This window comes from Phallusia mammillata, chromosome 4 (genome assembly GCF_965637545.1).
Source record: "Phallusia mammillata chromosome 4, kaPhaMamm4.hap1.1, whole genome shotgun sequence".
In the NCBI taxonomy this organism is placed as follows: domain Eukaryota; kingdom Metazoa; phylum Chordata; class Ascidiacea; order Phlebobranchia; family Ascidiidae; genus Phallusia; species Phallusia mammillata.
The window spans coordinates 27663979-27677966 of NC_137255.1; the positions used below are offsets into that span (position 1 = coordinate 27663979).

Sequence of the window (13988 nt, forward strand, 5' to 3'; positions counted from 1 at the left end):
TTGGGACAGTCAGAGTTCTAAGCCTAAGTCGAGCCGGGCTTTTCGGGCCGGGTTCGGGTCGGTTTCGGGCTTACGTTTTTTTAACAGACGGGCCTAATTCGAGCCTGACTTCACATTCTGTGTGGGTAATTTAAAAAAACAAATTACCCAGCTAAGAAGCGAGTTGCTGGACTGATGCCCAAAAGCCTTAAAACATTTTTTAATCAGTCAGTTGTCTAATATTGTCCGTTGTGCATGTCTTCTTTTTGTATATTCTGTATTATTGTGGGATTTCGTGTAACCGCCTGTCAATCAAAATTTTGGGGCTAAACGGCTTTTCAAAAACGATTCGGATTTGGGCCGGGCTTTGGGTTTCGGGCTTTGGCGCAGTGGTGGGATTCAGCCGGTTCGCACCGGTTCTATAGAACCGTCTTACGAAATTTTATGAGATCAGCGAACCGGTTAGCATTATACTGCTTACTGTCAATGGACTTTTTGTAATAGAACCGGCTGAAAAATATGACTTGCGTGATAGAACAGACTGACAAAAAAATTTAATCCCACCACTGCTTAGGCTTATACTTTCGAATTTTGGTCCCCCTTTTAATTCTGGTAACAGTGCTTTACCAAGTGGGTGATTATCGTTATGCGCACTGTACACCTTACATCGTGTTTTGCACCTTATATCGCGTTTTGCACCTTATAGGCCAGGGACGTGCAACATACGGCCCGCGGGCCACAGTCCTGTCTGCTATAAGCTATTTAGTGTGCCCCCCACTAACACACTGATTAAGAAAAAAATGCAATTATTCTGAGAATTTAGCAAAATTGTTCACTAGTTTTTCGTAAATCTCCTAAGTTGCTACACTATACGAGTGTACGTGGACCACACAACAGTTGCAGCAAGAGTCTACTTCACCGAATGTGACGTAATAATTTCCTTTGTCTAGTAAACAACTATTTTGTTGCGAAAGCCAATGTTGCGTTGAAACTCTGAAAGTTTTAGAAAATAAATTTATTGGTGCCTTTGGAAGAATTTCGAATTTATTGTGCACATAAAAAAGTTATGTGGCCCTCGCTTGAGGTCCGAAATTGGTTATACGGCCAACCGACGAAAAATGTTGCACACCCCTGTTATATAGGCCATCGCTTCGTTCGCCTAATTTTGCTTCTATGTATACCTATTTGAGCGAAATAATATAAAGGTGCTTTAAGCAATATAAAGGTGAACCAAGAAACATACAGGGATATAAAGATGCACCGAGCGATTCAAAGGTGCACCAAGCAGTAGGCTAGCCTAAAGTTGGCCTACAGCAAGCAGTGATAACAAACAGCCAACGATCCAAGTGATCCTGTATATTTTGGATGCAACCCCTAATCTTAACTTTCACACTGGTGTAATCTATTTTCCGAAAATTCTCGCTTTCCGGCTTATTGTAACATATTTCATTTTCCGTTCCAATAATTTTTATCGCCTGACTTCATTCGACCGGAACGAATTGGTGATTTCCCTAATATAAAGACTGGAGATTTGCTGCAAAGGTCGCGCACATGTTTTGTTGCACTTGTGTGAACTGTGAATTTATGCTGACATTAGGTAGTAAAGAAATTTAAATTTTATTAAATACATAGTTAACAATATGCAGTTAACATGCTTTGGTCACGAAGAGTCAACTTTTTTTCTCGTTTTGCAGACTTACAATCACAATCTTAATTGTCTTTAACAATCAGTCTCCTATTATTTGCAAAAGCCTTTCAAAGTTTTGTAAGAGTTATGGAATATGGCGATAGCTTAAACGGAAGTGATGTAAAAGTTCCTAATATTGACAAATTTTTCGAAATTGACCCTCATGTAAAACATTTTGAAGGAGACATAAAACGCAGGTTTGTCACAAGAAATGTTTTTGGAAATGTTTAGCACTAGACTAGATGTAAAACTAAGTAAACTGTTCTAGAAAATTCTTAATTAGTTTGTGATGGTAAAACTCTTTTTAAATGATAAATGTCAAATCAACAGATCACAAAATATTTGTTCCCTGCTGTTCTAAATCGGGCAAATAAATATTGCCTCACATAAATGTGTTTTTTTCGTTTTTTCCTTAAACCAAATATAGTCACATTGTTATTGCTTTTCATTTGCAATGCTCAGAAATAAAAAAATTAACTACTGTTCGTAAAAAAGAAACATTTAAACACAAATCAAAAGCTGAAACATAAGAATTTATGGTTTTTGTGAATACCAAATATAATCACATCATTATTGCTTCTCATTCATAATCTTAAATGCCAGAAATAATTTATACTTTTTGCAATAAACCATATTTTTTTAGGTATGGAATGTTTGAGAAGACAAAGGAAAGGATAGAAAAAGCAGAAGGTTTAGACCGCTTTACACAAGGTTACAAGGAATTTGGAATTCATGTAACAGCTGAGAATGGAATACACTGCAGAGAATGGGTTCCTGCTGCAAAAGCTGTTTATCTACGTGGAGCATTCAGTAAGTTTATATTCTGCTATCTTTATACCTATTTAAGCTTGTTTGATTAGGTAGAACTATTTTAATTGAAAACATGCAGCAATAAAATGGGACTTTAAGCAGTTTAAATATTTCCTCAGAGGTATTATGTGCTGTACTATTTAATTATTTGTACTGTAAGATCACATATTCTAAGTCGGGGGTTGGCAAACCTTTCAGACGGTGCGTGCCAATTTACGTACCAGAAGATATCAATAATAAAGAGAAAACAGAGTGTTTTGTATACACAAGCAGTGTAACAGGTTAAATTGTTACTTTAATATAATATAAATACGCAAATCGGATGCCATGAAAAACCACCTAGCGTGCCAACCTTGGCATGCGTGCCAAGGGTTCCCGACCCCTGTTCTAAGTTAACTTATTATGTGCTCTAACCCAGTGGTCTTCAACCTGTGGGTCGCGACCCCAAGTGGGGTCGCCTAAACTTTTTCTGGGGTCGCTATGAATTCAATTTATTTGCGTTTAAATTTATTACCAACAAAATAATTCGTATTCGTTCTGGTTCGCAACCGTTGCTCATATTTTGCAGTACAGCTTGGTACCTACTGTCACAATCTAATCATTGTGATGCAATAATTAATATAAAACACAAGTTGTCCAACCCATTGTTACGCGATAGAGCCCCATGAATGACATGTGGTGTCTATAATATTACAGCGGGTACAGGAAAAAATGTACAAATTTACAGGTTTCTGCAAACTGGTGAGCTTTAACGCGAATTAGATTGGTCAAATCAAATAAAACTTTTGGGTTCTAACATTTAAGCGTAATAATGCACGCTGAATGGCGTGAATGTTAATATTTAAAGTCTACTTGAAAATTAGGCGGGCATGTTTACATGAAAATAGTTTCAGTTTCGGCATTACTTAAAACATGTTTCAGCATATCGGAAAAAAATGGGGTCGCATGTAAATGCTGATTTAATTTTCTTTTAAATTGGGGTCGCCTTTAAAAAAGGTTGAAGACCACTGCTCTAACCAACTAAAGCTATTTTTTTGCTTGTCAACCCTAGTTTTTTAATTGCTTTATGATTGGTGATTTTCTTTATTTCCAGATAATTGGGAGAAGTGGGGTCATAAATTTCAGGCCAAGGAGTTCGGAAAATGGGAATTATTTCTATCTTCTAAGGAGGATGGAAGTTGCCCGATTGAACACAAAAGTGAAATCATGGTAAATTTCTACACAACGTTTTTACAAAAAAAATAAAAATAAAGCTCTGTCTAAACACAATTAGCCTTGCCGGTTAAGTATATGCCAACTAGGTTCTATGTATATTTATTTTGTGCACACAATATCTGAGCTCATAACTTTGTAAGATGGTATACCCTTTTTCTAAAAAACGCCTTGCATGCCAATAAATATATATGTGAAATTCTAGGCATTACGAGGGAAAAACGTTGGCCGAAAAAGATTACTTAAAACTATAGAATGCCAAAGTTAATTATTTTGACCACTATCCACTAATAATAAAGTATAGTTTGAACTGAAATCCACCTACAGTAGCAGTTTTCCGGTGATTACTGTTCTCTACATCAATACATTTCAAAACCCAGTGTATAAACCCTAGGCCAAACAGAATCAACCGTACTTGTACACAATAGTCATTTTGACTACTTATGGTGTTTAAGTTTGCGCATATATTGCTGTTGTTTATCAATGGGTGTCGCCAGTTGGGCCCTACATTCTTGGCCCCCTAAAAACTCCCTAGGACCCCAGTTGAGGAACACTGATCTAAGCTATATTGGTTGCACAGTTGATTATTGAGACACACGATGGCCAGTTTTTGGAGCGCATTTCCCCGTGGGCATCTTATGTTACACAACCTGATGGACACGGAACATACAAATGGATGTTTTGGAATCCACCACCTATGGAAGCATACTTTGTAAGAGCTTTAGTTGTGTGTTTCAATCTAAATAGGAATTTGTCCAAATATTTTGCTGGGAATATAAATATGGGCTTTTATTTGTAGTTTTTTAACTGTGTTATTTTGCATTAATCATTTTGGCCAGAGCTAAAAACCTAATATGTGCTTGATTGTAACTTCAAAAGTAAAGTTTTTTAACTCTAGAGTCCTATGCTTCTCGGTCCTTATGTACGGCAACCTAAAAATAACTTTTGTATGCAAATAGCAAATTAAGTCTTGAACTTTCTCAAAAACATCAAATGAACAAACATGCAATAAAATAAAACATTAAGTTATTAAAAGACTTTGTGAACTACGGTAATGTATATTCCCACATTTATTTATTCGTTTCATTGGGTTGCAGGTGACCTGTTTTAGTTGTGCAAAAGTAGCAATTAGTCATAGACGGAAAGAAATATAAATTTGATAAACAGCTTCATTATCATGATGAAGATCATGTTATCATTTGTTTGTAATATAGTCTTGCCAATTCATTAATATGATCAGAAAAAGTAGATTTTGAAAAGTTGGCCGTGTATGTAGTGTAAAAAGATCTTGATTTAATACAGTCTTATCCAGTGGTGGAATTCAAATTTTTTCCAGCCGGTTCTATCACAAAAGTCATTTTTTTCAGCTGGTTCTGTTACAAAAAGTCTATTGACAGTGACCAGTAATGCTGAGTGGTTAGCTGGACCATTGGTTTTATCCCCTCTGTGCTAGGTGGTTTATCATTTTACCAATTGTTACTTTTATTTGTTTAGTTCAACCATCCCAGGCCTCCAAAACCTAGCAGTCTTCGCATCTATGAAGCCCACATAGGCATTGCATCATGGGAAGGAAAAATCGCTTCGTACAAAAATTTCACCCAGAATGTCTTGCCTCGTATCAAAGGCCTCGGCTACAATTGCATTCAACTGATGGCAGTGATGGAACATGCTTACTATGCAAGCTTTGGATATCAAGTCACTAACTTTTTTGCTGCATCAAGGTAAACTTACACCTGTCTATTTAGGACAGTTTAGATTTTTAGTTGCTTTTTCGAAGACAAATCCTGTAAATGCACACCACATTTATTCCATTTTAAGAAAACATACATAACCTACTGTTTGTGCAGCTTACAATAAAATGTGACTTACATATTTTATCTTGTGCCGAATTTTTTTGACTATGTTGCATTTTAATACAATTGTGTATAATTTTCTTTTGCATAATTGCAGTATATATTCACAATAATTTCTTCCAATTATCGTTTAAATGTAATCACTGTAGAAAAAAGCTTAACTATTATCAACTAATATAATAAACAATTAAAATAAAATTTATTTATATTTAGTCGTTATGGGACACCTGATGAACTAAAGGAGTTATTGGACACAGCACATGGCATGGGACTTTATGTATTACTTGATGTGGTACACAGTCATGCTTGTAAAAACGTACTTGACGGTCTCAATCAATTCGACGGCACAGAATCGTGCTTCTTTCATTCTGGATCTCGTGGTCGACATGATCTCTGGGATAGCAGATTGTTTAATTACTCAGAGTAAGTAGTTTTGGCCTTTTGATAACAACCAGCTCAATTTAAAGTTTCAACATAAAATCATGTAAATACATTTTTTGCAGACTGATTTAACAATTATATACTGTTCATATTTTTTATTTTAAATTTTATTTCTATTTTTATTGCCAATTGGTACAATTGATATTGTTTTGTAATGGTTAAACGCGCACTAGCTAGCTTCAGACTTTTCAGAAATGTTCTCAGTTAGTTAGTAGATATGCACATAATCCAAGGTATTAATCTTAACATTGACGGTTTATACCTAACGTTGTAAAACATGCATTTGTGTGTTTCACATATGTTTGGTGTGCATTATGTCAGATAACAAACCACACATGCCACAAGGCTGTCTGAGGCATGGTTAAGTCATGCTTGTACTGTGGATGCTTATATGTTTTAGTGTGTATTGCATCATCATTAATATAGGAAAATCTCTTGTATCTCAGCATTTGTGAATGGTTGGAAAAATCTTAGACAAGATCTTATGACTTTTTGTTTTTTGAAATCTCACTGGTTTGTTGATTATGCTGAAATGTATGAATTATGAGGAGTTGTGTTTTCTGAGTTTATCTAATTTTGCACTACTGTTGCAAATAATTTTGTCCTATGATATGATTTTTTTGTTTTTGGGTGCTATTTTGTATTGATTGACCAAACCTCATGCCCATACAAACAAAAACAGCTTAATATCAACCTTGGAATAAAATATGTTGTTTTAAATAGTGACTTACTAAATAATCTGCTCACACTTATACTATTAGATGGGAAGTTCTTCGCTTTTTACTTTCCAATCTGCGATGGTACATGGACGAATACATGTTCGATGGCTATCGATTTGATGGAGTCACCTCAATGATATATCATGACCATGGAATAGGTAGGACGTTACATTGCTAGAAAAATGTTATTTATATTGCAAATGCCCTAGTACAAAATGTGGGCTGACAGGGCAACAGAACAATCGTGTTCCACATAATTTCCACCTAAAAGTTGGCTCACCATAACATAGATATGTTGTAAAAAACGTTTTAAATAATTCTTTTTTTATTTTTCTTGCAAAGTGCCCAAAATATATTGTATGTGTCTGCTGTAACTTCAAAAAGTTAAAACATGTATTTTTAACACTGGATTTTCTGTCTGTTTTTTTTCTGATTTAGCATTTAAATCAGGTGACACTGCTTTCATTTGTTTTAATTCATGATTTTATAACTTTGTAGCTCGAGGTTTTTCTGGAGGTTATCATGAGTACTTTGGCATGCACATTGACATGGAATCATTGGTTTACCTCATGCTTGCTAACGACATGCTACGGACCTTCTTCCCATCAATCATAACTGTTGCAGAGGTGAGTTGTGCTTTTCCAAATATCGCGCTTTTTGCAACAATTGTTTTAAAGAACAAATACAATGAAGCTGGTCAATTGCATAACAGTTAGTTGGGATAATAAATCCACACTGGTGTAAGTTTAGAAAATCAGTCATTATTTTGCTTAAAAAAACTTAAATTAATAAAGCGATTCCAGACTTATCTGTACCAGTTTTCTTATTGCTGTCAAGTGTTACTGCTCCGTAGAGCGACAAATATGCACCAATTAGCTTATAGCACTTCAATGTGCTTCCACTATTGTATTATAAGTGTATTTTATGGCACAAACCATCCTGATTTAATGGTATTTCCTATTCAGGATGTATCAGGAATGCCAGGAATGTGTCGTCCTGTCAGTGAAGGTGGAATTGGTTTCGATTATCGACTGGCGATGGCTATACCTGATAAGTGGATAAAGGTATACAAAATATTCTTTCAAAGTGTTTGTTTTAGCTTGGAGTTTGATTATATAAGATGCTAGGCTGTGTAAAACAAAGTCTTAAAAACAGTATCAGGGCACAAAAACTGCTATTTAAAGCAAGCCACTTGTAAAAGAGTATTTTTGCACTATGGTATTATATTTTCTTTGTTTCCAAAGAACCTGATTTACTGAATGCTTGTGTAAAACTTTTGGCCTAATTTACAAAGCCTAGTTTAACAATCAAAAACAGCTTTTGCACAAGAGAAAGCTTTCAGATTGTAACAAATTAACTGTTGATCAGATCCTGAAGGAATGCCGCGATGAAGATTGGGATATAGGTAATATTTTCCACACACTTACCAACAGAAGATATGGGGAGAAATGCATTGCTTATGCTGAGAGCCATGATCAGGTGAATTTTTTGTCTCCATAATCCTAAATTATTTCCTAAACATTCGGACTGCCCTATAAGCTATGACATAAACATATAGGGTAATTATGGGTCCCCTTCCCTGAAGGGGACACATATTGTTTTTGTCCGTATTTTTTTTTCTGTCTAACGCTGGTTTGTTATACGCGTTTGGTCAAGAAAGAGTGCTTCAAATTTATTCAAATTTGGACAGATGTTAGTTATTGATCCAAATTTGATCCTCCTGAAGTTTGACCCCGAATAACCCAGCGGTTCACCCACAGGCCCCCAAAACGTATTTTTTTAAAAACGGCTATACTTACTGAAGTACAGCATCTCTGAGTGGTATGCTTTGTTGTTTGGTGCAATATAAGGTATTTCAAAGAATTTTGTATCTTTTTTTCGATTCACCCCTTAAACCCCTAATTTTTCATTTCTGTCTAACTTTGGTTTGTTAAATGCGTTTGGTCAAGAAAGAGTGCTTTAAATTTGTTCAAATTATGTTAGTTATTAATCCAACTTTGATCCTCCTGAAGTTTGAACCCAAACGACCCAGCGGTTCACCCACAGGCCCCAAAACAAACAAAAATTAAAACGGCTGTACTTACTAAAATACATAATTTGAGAGTTTCATGCTTTGTTGGTTGGTGCAATGTAAGGTATTCTAAAGAATTTTGTAACTTTTTATTGGATTCACCCATTTTACCCCTTAAACTCCAAAATATAAAGTTTTAGGATAAAAATACAAGCCCTAATGTGCTGAAATGTTAAACAATTGTTTGCAGTAGGTTAATCGTTCAGTGTTTAAAATTTTGCCTTAATCGGCCAAATAGTTACTTTTACAGCCCATAATATGTGTACGCTGTCAGTCAGATAGACCTCTCAACTCTCAAGGGAGTAATTCGCTTGTTTACGATAAAGGCGGGTGAATGCAGCGGGAGTGCTCAGCTTGACGTCCGGACGGACGGACGGTAATTAGAAATCAGCTGTTTTTGCGCAGCATGCTAAGTCGTTTTATTACGTTATCAAGCACATTTTCAGTTTTGGAAACTTGTGTTTAAAAACTAACCTTGAATGACAATATCAAGGTCAAAGCATGAGATTAAATTAAAAGTATTTTTCCCGTTCTTATTTACTGTTTTTTTTGGTAATTATCTAACAATAATGATGCAAAAAGAATACTGACAAAACTTTTAAAGTTGGGTTATTGCTAAAGTTGGTTAAGTTTTTCCTTAAGAATCTTAAAATAACCAGGATGTTTGTTTACCGTAAATCCGCACAAACGCACGTGTTGGGACCCATTCGTTTTTGCTTGCAAAAACAATCACATGTGTAGATCAAATGATGTGTATAGTAAATTGGTAAATATCGTATAGAATATATAAAATGGAAGTATATCAGAAAGCCACCTTTCTAGTTATATCCAGTTATTTGGTTGGCTTCACCAAATACTTGGTACCAAGCGTTGTTATTTTTGATGATCATTGCTTGGCCTAGCAGTTGCACAAACTGAGCATTAAATTTGCAAGTTCATGGCCTGCTAACATACAAAACTAGTGTTTGAAAAGATTTTCAAGAACAAAAATGAGTGTTTTAAATGCGTTAGATGGTGGTTAGCTTAATACACCTCTGGTGACATAATGACAAAACTAGTGTGGAATAGGGGATGTTTGTGACATCACAATGTACCAAGCAAGCTCGGCCGAGCAGCAAGCATTAACATGAGATGCTCAGTGTTCGACCAAACGGAACATTTGCAGTTTTGGCCTATCTCTACTAATTACTGAAAAGCCCATCCTGGAACAATTTTTAAAATGTATAACCCTGCTTTCACAATTTTAACACAACTTTACAATATTTTTATTCTCCAGGCATTGGTTGGTGACAAGTCACTTGCATTTTGGTTAATGGATAAGGAAATGTATTCAAACATGTCTGAAGTGACTGAGCTCACACCAATTATCGACAGAGGAATTGCTTTGCATAAAATGATCCGACTTATAACACACGGTTTAGGAGGGGAAGGATACCTAAATTTTATTGGTGAGTTACTTTTCGAAAAGTTGTTCTTACCTGCTTAAAGAGTTGACTGCCATTGCCTTTCACACACCAGTTTAGGGTCTGTGGTTCAGTCTTGACTGTACAGTATTTACTATGAAAACCTTTGGTAGTTGTAATTTTAAGTTTGCCACATAAATCTTATCGAACAGTTCATCAGCTTTTTAAACATTTTTGTGTAGGAAATGAATTTGGTCATCCCGAATGGTTGGATTTTCCCAGAGCTGGAAACAATTCAAGTTATCATTATGCGAGGAGGCAGTTTAACCTCGTAGATGACGATATGTTGAGATACAAGTTTCTTAACAGATTTGATTCTGCCATGCAACACACAGAGGCAAAGTATGGTTGGTTAGCAGATTCACAGGTGTGTATTGGCCTTGTTTCTTTTTTTGCACCAACAACGATGCAATTACTGCACTCACATGACAAACCGAACATATCAATGCCTGCTGTTGTTGCATTTAACAGAAGAAAGTATTTCAACAAATGTCAACTTTTGTACATTACAAGTTGGCCACAAACTGATAATGGAAAAGAATTTATTTCTGTAGGGATCATAAATTCTAATCCCAATTATACCTATTTGCTGTGAAAATTGCCTAGTTACACAATCTGGTTAACTGCAAAATTGTCCATGCATTTTTTTTGTCTACATTATTTCTACAGAGGAGGCAATCACAGCAACATTTAAAAATAACATTTTTGTTTTTCTGACAGCAATTTAAGAGAAGAATTAACCATGCTAAGGCCTTGAATAGTAGTAAGCAAAACATTTATCCAAATCCAATTATTAATTCAGATACAGACTAAGAAAGAAACACTAAAAGTAAATACTTATTTAGTGAAACATACGCAACATACACTCTTTTGCACTAATCAGTTTTCAAACATTTTAACATATGTTTTAATATATGTTTTGTTTTGTGTTTTATGCAGGGCTATGTGAGCAGAAAACATCAGGGTGACAAAGTTATTGTTTTCGAACGAGCAAGTGTTTTGTTTTTGTTCAACTTTCACCCAAATCAGAGTTACACCGGGTATCGCGTCGGTGTTGACAAACCTGGGAAGTATCCTTTGAAAAGTTTTTTGTGTTTTGTATGAAGCTGAAAATAAACAAAATAAGACCAAGCACATAGGTTTAAACTAAGACACTGTTGATTAGCTTGAACATTTGTTCATAGTATTAATACCAATTTTGTTAAAAGCAGCTTTGTTAAAAAAGCAAAACAATAAATGAATAGAGACTACACTAAGCACTTCTGTTTTTTAGAAGTTTGATTTGTATATGGGATGGATTTGTGAAAATTCTGAAATAATATCACCAAACAACTCTATTTTACCATATTTTTACCATGCCACACAATATGGGTTGCAATTTTCAACCAAACTGTTTCTAAAAGTGTGGTTGTTTTTTGCTGATCGATAGATTAAACAAAACAAACAAATATTATTAAGTTTCTCCACTGTGGTTGATTTTCTTCCTTAATTGCAAACTAATTCAGATACAAAGTAGTTTTGGACACAGATGAAAAATATTTTGGTGGCCATGGAAGAAATGATTTGTCCGTGAGATTTTTCACAGAAAACCAGAACTTTGACAATCGGCAAAACTCATTGCTGGTAAGATTTTTTTTTCTTTCAATCATTAAATTATTTCCATTACTTAGCTGTGTTTTTTAAGCCAATGTCAGGGCTTTAACTGCTGGCAAATTAGTATAGATTTTTTTTGTTAAGTTTTGTTATATTCCAAATACAGTAATGGTATTATAAACCTAATAAACAATATAATCTTTGTAGAGATCAAATATTTTGTAAAGTTCCTTTAATATACTCCACCTTAAATATCACTTCTTATCCAACAAGTAAAGATTCTGTAGTACTTATTACTAGAAGCCTACATGCATGTTTTGTTTAAATCATACTCTAACAATAATAAAGGTATGCGGCAGACAATCATCACCAGCATAATCTTTTATTTGCAAAATATCAATTTTGCCTATTTAGACAGCATCAACAGTTTCTGCTAAAAGTTTACACTGTTACTGATCGTCTCCATCTCTTTTAGTATATTTAGCACATTTGATATGTGAAGACAGATCCGTCGGTCACCACCCTGTTACACTGGCTGATTCTTGTAGTCTGTTATGACATTACACTGACTAAGAGGTATTTTGTATTTTTAGGTCTACCTTCCCAGTCGTTGTGCCTTGCTTATGGCTCTGGATGAGGAATAAATTTACAATCCTCTGCAACAATCAAAAGCAGAACATTGCCAATAAACTGAATTGAATTTAAAACACAATTTGGATGTCTAAACAGCAGAAATTTGTATCTGTGCTTTTATTTTTATGTTTTTTGCTTTTTTGGATTTACAAAGATATATAAGCAGTATGTTAGAAAATATCTGTTTCAATATTACTATTATAGAATTTATGGTTTTATTAAGCTGATGACAGTGCTTGTTATAGTTGAAATTCTACAAAAACATCAAAATATCGCATCACATAGTCAAATGTTCAATAAGTTTAAACAAACGTTTTAATATAATGTATGAATAATTAAATATATTCCCAAATCAGATGAGTTTTTTCACAAACTGTGTTAAAGTTTTAATGGAGTGGTGGGATTCAGTCGTTTCGCACCGGTTCTATAGAACCGTTTCACAGAATTTTATGAGATCAGCGAACCGGTGAACATTTTTGACATCCGGCTGAAAAATATGACTTTTGTGTTAGAACCGGCTGACAAAAAAATTGAATCCCACCACTGGTTTAATGCGTTTTGGTTTAAAAAATAAAAATACAAATTAGTTCATTGTCAATTACTTGCAATTTTTGTTTCATTGGGCATGTCTTGCTTAACACAAAATAATTACTAAGGATGCCTAATGTTTGATAAAACAGAACATATTTAGCAACCTACATTTTATGTTAGGCGTTTTATGTAAACTGAAAGAAATTTATTTGTTGTAATGTTCCATTTTAGTATATTTACCATAAAAAATCCCTGTGTCTATATTTGTTGTTTGTATAAGCAAAGGGTTTAACTTATTTTTGTTGCAGAATAGTGAATCAATGATGTTTGTTTTATGATTATATTAAAATACATCAAATGTTGTTGTAACAGTTGACTGCTGAACAAACGCCTATAAATGTTTGGTCATAATATTGTCATGTGATTAGACAAGTAATTGATGGTACAGTTGTTACACCTATTGCATTTTTGAGTTAAAAATCAGCTTAGGTTTTGATATTTATGTTGGTGGAATAATTACTAACTCTACAAAAAGCTTTCTAGTCATTTTGGTTATTTTTTCTCAATCTTATTCTTCTAATCAAAATAGCTAAAATGTTTATTTTTAGGCACAGATGCTGCTTATTGTACAGCAAACGTTATTTTCACAAAATCCAAGAATACTATACTTGTTATTTTGTGTTTCATTATACACATCAGCTATTTCTTCACTGTGATGGCTATGTTGCATAAATATGCCTTATAAAATACATGATAGACAGCTCTGATGGCAAGATTTCAGTTTGCAATCGGTGCCTTAGGATTTTTGCCTTTAAATTACATATTTCTGTGTCCAGTACTAGTTTGTTTTGTTTGTTAAATTTGTGCAAACTCTGTCAATGTGTGTAATATTGCTTGAAATGAAATGAAAAATATAATACAATTTGTTCTACGGCTGTCTTTTCATGGCTATTTTTGCAAACTATTAGGACATTTGCCTTTCAGGATATGCCATTA

The 13988-nt window shown here is 34.4% G+C and overlaps 1 protein-coding gene across 1 annotated transcript; it reads left to right on the plus strand.

The window, feature by feature from the left end:
- The first annotated feature begins 1655 nt into the window (after positions 1-1655).
- Positions 1656-13885, plus strand: LOC145222945 (1,4-alpha-glucan-branching enzyme-like). Its single transcript, XM_080089199.1, has 15 exons — positions 1656-1863; positions 2310-2476; positions 3570-3685; positions 4269-4400; positions 5183-5409; positions 5755-5964; positions 6744-6859; positions 7200-7327; positions 7667-7765; positions 8070-8180; positions 10049-10220; positions 10418-10602; positions 11175-11305; positions 11741-11858; positions 12422-13885. Exons 1-15 carry the CDS (start codon positions 1754-1756, stop codon positions 12470-12472), a joined length of 2073 nt encoding a protein of 690 aa, XP_079945325.1. The 5' UTR covers positions 1656-1753; the 3' UTR covers positions 12473-13885.
- The last annotated feature ends 103 nt before the right edge of the window (positions 13886-13988 follow it).

Bases quoted from the DNA above. Each gene is read 5' to 3' on its own strand.
- LOC145222945 (XM_080089199.1), top strand. From the start codon at position 1,754: ATGGAATATGGCGATAGCTTAAACGGAAGTGATGTAAAAGTTCCTAAT. The intron at 3,686-4,268 runs GTAAATTTCTAC...TTGGTTGCACAG, and splicing joins AACACAAAAGTGAAATCATG to TTGATTATTGAGACACACGA. The intron at 10,603-11,174 runs GTGTGTATTGGC...TGTTTTATGCAG, and splicing joins GTTGGTTAGCAGATTCACAG to GGCTATGTGAGCAGAAAACA.